At 36.1% G+C, this 8,016-nt stretch overlaps 1 protein-coding gene across 14 annotated transcripts in view; it reads left to right on the forward strand.

The window, feature by feature from the left end:
• EFR3A (EFR3 homolog A) overlaps positions 1-3,650 on the forward strand; it is an 80,502-nt gene extending 76,852 nt beyond the window's left edge. For 11 of the 14 annotated variants that reach the window (XM_035556220.1, XM_035556224.2, XM_035556228.2 and 8 more), the window contains one exon: positions 668-3,650. In XM_035556220.1, the coding sequence (XP_035412113.1) occupies positions 668-773 (106 nt within the window). In that variant the 3' untranslated portion in view covers positions 774-3,650. The remainder of the gene's footprint in view (positions 1-667) is intronic. The other 3 variants (XM_035556232.2, XM_035556233.2, XM_035556218.2) reach the window with 1 other exon arrangement.
• Positions 3,651-8,016: the final 4,366 nt, after the last annotated feature.

Below are 8,016 nucleotides of genomic sequence, written 5' to 3' on the forward strand. Positions count from 1 at the left end.
ATAATTGACTTATCTGACAACAGTAGTCTTAAAGAGTCACTTTGACTTTCTTGTTGTTATTTTGAATCTTTTAGGTAGTGGAAATTATCCAGAAACCATGCAATAGCATAAATCCTACATGTATAAATGCCTCTTCAAAGTATAATTGATCAATTCAAATTTTTCAAGAGTTTATCAAAGAGAACATAACTGCCCCCTGATTGTAGCAATATGAAGAGCTTTTATGATATTATGATTGCATTTTAACAAATTTGAAATATTTTTATACTTGCATTCTTACATTATTTTTATTTATATCAGTGGTATTAAGGGACGTTATTGTCTTCCCAGAGTTACATTTGTTTGAGAAAGTAATTAGAAATTGAACAACCAAAGTGTTACACGGCATTATTGTAGAGAGTTTGTGCACATCTTCGGTGCAGTGTAAATAATATTTGTAAGTAATAAAATTCAGTTTTGTAATTCTGTAACATCATTGATATGTTTATTTAGAAAAGAGTACCATTAAAAACTGAGGCATGATAATGTCATTAGAATTTCAGGAACAGGATAAAATACTGAGGGGAAAAAAACAGATCATTTTTGTTTCTTAAATATTAGTGTATAAAGTTATTAGAAAAAAAAACTATCTGTATAATTATATATGTTGATTGTTCTTCTCGTGCAGTCCTCCACCTAGCCCCTCGGGAACAATGACCGTTACTGCTGGACATGCTCATTACCAATCTGTTCCAGTCTATGAGATGAAGTTTCCAGATCTTTGTGTGTATTAAGTGTCTTCTGAAGTCTGCTGGAAATTATTTAGAGTAGAGTACAATAGAAAGAGCAAGATGAGTTTTCAAATTTTATTGTTTTTCATTTAAGCTAAATTTAAAATAATAACGAATATGAGCCAAAACCAGATTACTTTCGCCAAACTCTTGAATCTCTGCTGTTATTTTTTTCTGTAATATATTTTAAGTGAGGTTTTCATTTAACGTTTCTTCATTTTCGTGTTTCAGTACATGTACAAGTCAGATATATAACACGTTTTGCCATGTATATGAATATTTCAGTTATTCTAGGAATCTGTATTTCTGTAAATTCCTTTAATTCGAGTCAATGTAATTGAAGAACCTTATAAAGTTTTTTTCCTTTTTATTTTTTTTCCTCTACTCCTCAGTCATGTATCTAAATGCTTTTGGCTTGTTTCATCTTAATATATGTAACAGTGGAGCGCCGGCCTAGCTCCCTTTTGTTCCTGCTGTTACAGTTAGTTAACTTGTTTATTTTGGAATATATGGATAAAAAAAAATACCTTACATGTGTTCAAGTACAGTAAATGAAAGAATGGACACTTGTTAGGTAGTTCTAATGCATAACATAATATGCCTTTTAGATATATACTCTAAATACACTCCAGTATATGTCCTGTGTTTCTTGCTGAGAGCTACTGCTTTACGTAAGAGAGGAGAAATTTCCTCTTGAAACACTGAATTGTGCAATATTTTTCACGTCTTAAAGTGTATAGTTTACAGACTGTACTTTTGAAAATGCAGTAGTATTTTACTCTGTTTTAGTATAAATACATGAGAAATATATTTAGTATAGCAAAAAATAAACTGAGGGCATTTTAAATCATAAATACAGAAACTACAATTATATTCTATGGGATATTTCTCTGTCATTTATTACAGCTTTTTTAATGATGTTTTAGAAATTGAAAGAAAAATGGATGAAACTGTTTAAAGACCAGGAATTTGTTACATGTGTTTTCAAGCAAAAGCATTTTTTTAGAGATGCATCTGTTTGTCTGGTTTTGTTTCGTTTCTCTGATCTTTCTAGATATAAGGAAAATGTGCTGACTTTCATAGGTTTATGTATCTGAGTATACTATTCAAATGTAAATAAAATAAAACTGATACAGTAAATCAGTGAGCTTTTGATGATAATTGTCAAGGCTGTCTTTGACTCACTAAATTCTGCAGGTAAAAAGAAAAAGGCAGTAATAGCTGATGCTGTGAATCACAAGCTTGAAGTCCCTTAGTCTATCTGAATCTGAAGCAACACAAACGTGAATGAACAGTCTCAAATGTCAGACATTTGAAGTAGCCAGCATTTATATAAACAAAGATCAGGCCACAAACAAAGTGGTCTAACTTTGGTTAGCCCTGCTTTGAGCAGGGGCTTGATTAGATGACCTTCAGAAGTCCCGATCTAAATTAATTTTGATTGCATAAGTCTACGAGCTGAATGGTTATTTTTTTGTCAAGTAGGCCAGCTAATTTGCTGACTGTTTGGGGCATTTGCAAACCTACTGTAAAACAGATATGTAGGTTTTTGAACTGTAGTACAGTAAGCATTCCACTAGACTACTCTTAAAAGTTTAATGTGACAACAGCGAAATTTCAGCTACTTAAACCTATGAGATAACATGCTGATACTTTCAGAAAGCATTCGCAAAACTCAAAAGGTAATTGAGACCTTCTTTTCAGTTTAACAGTGAAATCACAGCTGTTAGTGGATGACGAAACAGCCCCTTATCTACAGCATTCCGTTGTGATTTTTACTGCTGCAGCGTATCAGCCTGATCAGACCACAGTCTACACATAATTAGGACTCGTTGTCACCCTAGCTTTTAGTTTTCACTTTTTTTTTTTTTTTACAGTAAAATGTAATAGCTTTTTGGCCTATATGAAAAGTGTAATTTTTTAAAGAGTAAATCTAACCTAGAGTTACAATGTAAAACACTTATCCACTGTCATTTTTAAGAATAACACTGTGCACTTTTGTACAAAAAAAAGTCTAAAGAATCAGAAATAAAGAATGTACTTCTGTTTGCACTCCTGCAGTATGCAGACTGTGCTGTAAATACAGGATTGTTTCAGTAATTGAATTCTGTTGCATGAATGCTGCATGTGAAAATAACTGAATCCAGCATTTCATTTTCTGTTCTGTTCTATGAAGTATCATTTATGAAAATCATAGGTTTCCATGTTTTCAATGTTCAATCTAGCTTTGTTTGGGAAATGCAGGTGTTGTGCAGGTATTGTGCAGGGACTGAAGAGCTTGTAACACTCTGTGTTCACATGATATTTAATTTCTTCCTTTCTGGAAATTCAGGGAGTCTGTAAGTTGATAACTGGTTCACTCTGGCCATTTTAGACAGCTGGAAGATGGGAGTCAATGTAAAATGTATTGTTTTGAAAGCTGTTTTAATATGATGATGATGAATGAAACCAAATGAGTGCTGTTTTACAATAATGTTGCTTTGTTTCACTTACCTCTTTATGTTCTTGACACAAGTTGCAGAACTTAGAAGCTCCATATGCATACTGGCCCTGTATTATCTGCAACACATTGCATAGTGTCACAGTGTTTATACATTGGTATCCAGTTCAAATGTATGCCAGCTTTTGCTTTGAGTTCTTTCCCATGGTGTCATTTTGAAAAATTATGCCTTTTGGTAGTGGGTCACTTTTAAAGTAAATGAATTCCTTGTTAATTTCAAAAAATAGAAAGAGCCTGTTGTCCAAAATCAGAGTAGGGCTAATTTGTCTGTTGTTCTGATGGTCATATATTCTGTACTGTATGTAATGAACCAGTTCAATAAATGTAAGAACACACTGTGCAATCTATATTTAAGCAATAAAATAAACCAAAATTTAAAATAAGTCTTCTCTAAGGTGTCATTTGATTTTTAGTGTTTTCAGTTAAAACTTACAACTTTTTTTGGCATTTAAACTAGATCTCATTTTACACAACTTTTTTTGCAAACAAAGCATTGCAGCATTATTAAACTACTACTTACTTTTGAACTATTACTACTGCAAAGACTACCAAAATTTGAGAAAGCAATAATTCAAAAATCATTTCCTCATGACAAATAAGCTTCAAGAAGATAAGTCATGCTTTTCAGGGCTGACTCTGGGTAAGGTATCATGATGTCCGTTTCAAGGAATGATGCAAGAGTTTTTGAAGATCTGTATTCTCCCAACAGGTACCATTTTTCAAACAGTGATGCAATCTAATAGGTTTGAGTTTCTGTTTGTTACCCTCTTTTATTTGTAGCCTTCACTTATTTACAAGGTTTTAAAGTACACCGTGACACAGGAAGGAAAAAGATTTTACTTTCTTGTTGTTGTTTTACTTTGAGGAAGTTGGGACCTTCTCTTGCTCACATAAGACATATCCTAGATATAGACAGGTTTATATTTTTTAACTTGTTCCTCTGTTCTTCATTTCTGCAGTCATTTGGAGTATATTTACAAAATGTTAATAGGGTAGGCATGTTCTTTCTGTTTGTCATTATGGCTTATCGTGGATCTCAGAACCTTCTATTAAGATGCATGGTCATCAACCTTTTTTCTTGCTCAGGTCGGTTAGAGCAGGATTTTGATGGTTGATACCTCAAAACAATCCAGGGAGAAAATACTAACTACATGTGGGAGGTTCCTGATTCTTTTGTTTGTTTTCTTTGTTGTTTGTTTGTTGTTTGATGTAGAGGTAAATGAGAGATTTTCACAGAATCACAGAATTGTCTAGGTTGGAAGAGACCTCCAAGATCACCCAGTCCAACCTCACACCTAATACTAACATGTCCTCCACTAAACCATATCACTAAGCTCAACATCTAAATGTCTCTTAAAGACCTCCAGGGATGGTGACTCAACCACTGCCCTGGGCAGCCTATTCCAATGCCTAACAACCCTTTCCAACCTAATATTCAACCTAAACCTCCCCTGGCACAACTTTAGCCCATTCCCCCTTGTCCTGTCACCAGGCACGTAGGAGAACAGACCAACCCCCACCTCACTACAGCCTCCTTTAAGGTACCTGTGGAGAGTGATAAGGTCACCCCTGAGCCTCCTCTTCTCCAGGCTGAACAATCCCAGCTCCCTCAGCCGCTCCTCATAAGACTTGTTCTCCAGACCCCTCACCAGCTTCGTTGCCCTTCTCTGGACTCTCTCGAGCACCTCCATGTCCTTCTTGTAGCGAGGGGCCCAAAACTGAAGAACACAGTACTCGAGGTGCGGCCTCACCAGAGCCAAGTACAGGGGGACAATCACCTCCCTAGACCTGCTGGCCACACTGCTTCTTATACAAGCCAGGATGCTGTTGGCCTTCTTGGCCACCTGAGCACACTGCTGGCTCATATTCAGCCAACTATCAACCAATACTCCCAGGTCCTTCTCGGTCAGGCAGCTTTCCAGCCACTCATCTCCCAGCCTGTAGCTCTGCTTGGGGTTGTTGCACCCCAGGTGCAGGACCTGGCACTTGGCCTTGTTGAACTTCATACAGTTGACCTCAGCCCATCGGTCCAGCCTATCCAGATCCTCCTGCAGGGCCTTCCTATCCTTGAGCAGATCGACACACGTACCTAACTTGGTGTTGTCTGCAAACTTACTGAGGGTGCACTCAATCCCCTCATCCAGGTCATCGATAAAGATATTGAAGAGGACTGGCCCCAGTACTGAGCCCTGGGGGACTCCACTAGTGACCGGCCTCCAACTGGATTTAACTCCATTCACCACAACTCTTTGGGCCTGGCTATCCAGCCAGTTTTTAACCCAATGAAGCGTACGCCAGTCCAAGCCATGAGCAGCCAGTTTCTCGAGGAGAATGTTGTGGGAAATGGTGTCAAAAGCCTTACTGAAGTCAAGGTAGACCACATCCATAGCCTTTCCCTCATCCACTAAGCGTGTCACTTTGTCATAGAAGGAGATCAGGTTTGTCAAGCAGGATTTTGTCACTCTACCAAATCAGACCAGTTGACGGGAAGAAAATCTCAGCCCCATTTAACCACTCTGCGGTTGTAACACAAAACCAAGAGTTGTAATTGACTACTTTCTGGGGCCTGGGGGAGTTTGTCTGGAATCTAACCAAGAAGAGATTTTTGCCTTTGTATGAAAGACATAACTCATTCATTGCTACCAATTTTAATAACTCTGTGTTGAAGATGTCCAGTACACCTTAATAGTACTGTCTTTCAAAGTTTCCAAAGAAATTTCAAAGTCTTCCTAAATGATGTCAAGTTGTTCATAAAATTATTTTCCCAAGTCTCTGTTTCTATAGTAGGTTGCAGACAAACACTATGTGCTTAAAAATAAGTAAACTGGTAGCTAATGAAGTAGAAAATCTTTTTAAATGAGCAATTAGTTGTTTGCTTTGTGGATGCAATTTGGTTTTGGCCAAGTATGTCCCAAATCTTTTAAAACTGTAGTGTAAAGTTACAGAGAGAATGAGGGAAGAAAAAAAAGCTATGATTTCTCCCTCATTTTGTTCCATTTATTTATTTTTATTTTTAGAGCTGATCTCTGAGGATGAATATAGCTAATCATAGCTCAACTTACTCTTTATCAACACAATTTTTATGGTAGTAATTACGGAACAATTTCAGTTAAATTTTTCCTGAAATGAGATACTGGAAAAAAATTCCCACAGCAGTTAATTACAACATCACCTAAATAACAGCATATTTATAATGTAATCTTTGTTACTTGATTGATTCAAATGATCCATCTCTCTCTCTGAAATTAAAAAAATGACATATTTCAGTGAATAAATGCTTGTGTTGATTGTATAACCATGAATGTAATCCTAGCTTCTAATAATTAGCCAAAAGGGATTTTTTTTTTTCTCTTAAGTGTGTATTTTAAATGCAGGCTTCAGAGGAGCAGCAGTTTTTTCATCAATCAGAGAAATGAGCTTGTGGTTTTATTAAGTAGCAATGCACTTAAATTCACTTGTTTAAAGGCCAATTTTCCCTGTTTCAGGTAATTAGCCATCTGATCTTTTAATTATTGTTTTTATTTCTAAATGCTCTGAAATACAGAAATAGTTTTCCATCACTATGATAAAAGGCTGATAACTCAGAAGTTCCAATTCTGGAATGAGTAAATGTATCAGCGTTGTGTAAATTTCATCCTCAGCACTGCACAAAAATGGATGAGCACTGCTCTAATCCTTTCCAGTTTTTAATGCAGGAAAAATGCTAAAGAGGGAATATGACTAACCAGAGGTTTGTAGTATTGACTACTTGCTCAAGAGCATTCAGTTGCATTTTCACCTGTTGTCGCAGTGCCGACTTGCAAAAGGAGACCAAAATGATGTGGTCCAGTTAAGTACTTCATGGTATGGAGGAACATGGGCAGCATTTCTGTCTCCAGCATTGAGTTAGAGTCATTGATCTGTAATGAATACTTTTATAACAAAATTAGACTTTTTAAAGCGGGATTATAGACAAGAACATTAGACTTTTGAGAACAATTGAATCACCAGGCAGTTTGTAGGAACTGGTTTTGTTAGTGGTCATCTTTTGTCCTGGTCATCAAAGAAATGTTAGTGGTCATCTTTTGTCGTGGGGGAAGGTTATAGAGAGAGGGAAATTTGGAAAGCTTTTAATGTTTATTAAAACGTGAAGTTGCTTCCTAATTTGCTCTTTCATATTTCTTTTCAGTCAATAATAAAAGCCTGCCTTTGTTAAGAAAATTGAAGTGTGAAAATTATTAGAAGCCTTCCTAGTTCCAAGGCAAAGTTGAGACAGGTACAACTAGTTTTTTTTTTTTTTTTTTTAACTCTAGGTTTTTTTACTCTTTTTTTACTCTAGTTTTGCATTAGATACTATACACTAGTTTTGGTTGATCCCAGAAAGTAGAACCTTTAACGTCCTGAAATCTCTCAAAACTGGAGATAACTATGCATAGTACCCAGGGTTGGGGCAAAGAATATACCTTTTATTGCCATGTTCTAGCAGACCAGCAGAAACTCTGTGGGGTGAAAATTTAAATTAGGGAAGAAGGAACACATTTTAATGTAATTACCTAAGCTTTTCTTCTGAGTGTTTCCTGCTTTGCTCAGTAAAAGAATAATGTCTGCAGAAGGACTTGCAGTAGTTGCAGATTGGTTTAATTAAAAAGCTGAAATACTTAGCCACCATCAGTACGATCCAGTCTGAACCAACTACACAGTTAAGGAAAATCGGTCTTTGATCAGAACAAAAATCAGAGCTTTGATCAGAAATCAAATAAAGTTATG

This window comes from Cygnus atratus, chromosome 2 (genome assembly GCF_013377495.2).
Source record: "Cygnus atratus isolate AKBS03 ecotype Queensland, Australia chromosome 2, CAtr_DNAZoo_HiC_assembly, whole genome shotgun sequence".
NCBI lineage: Eukaryota > Metazoa > Chordata > Aves > Anseriformes > Anatidae > Cygnus > Cygnus atratus.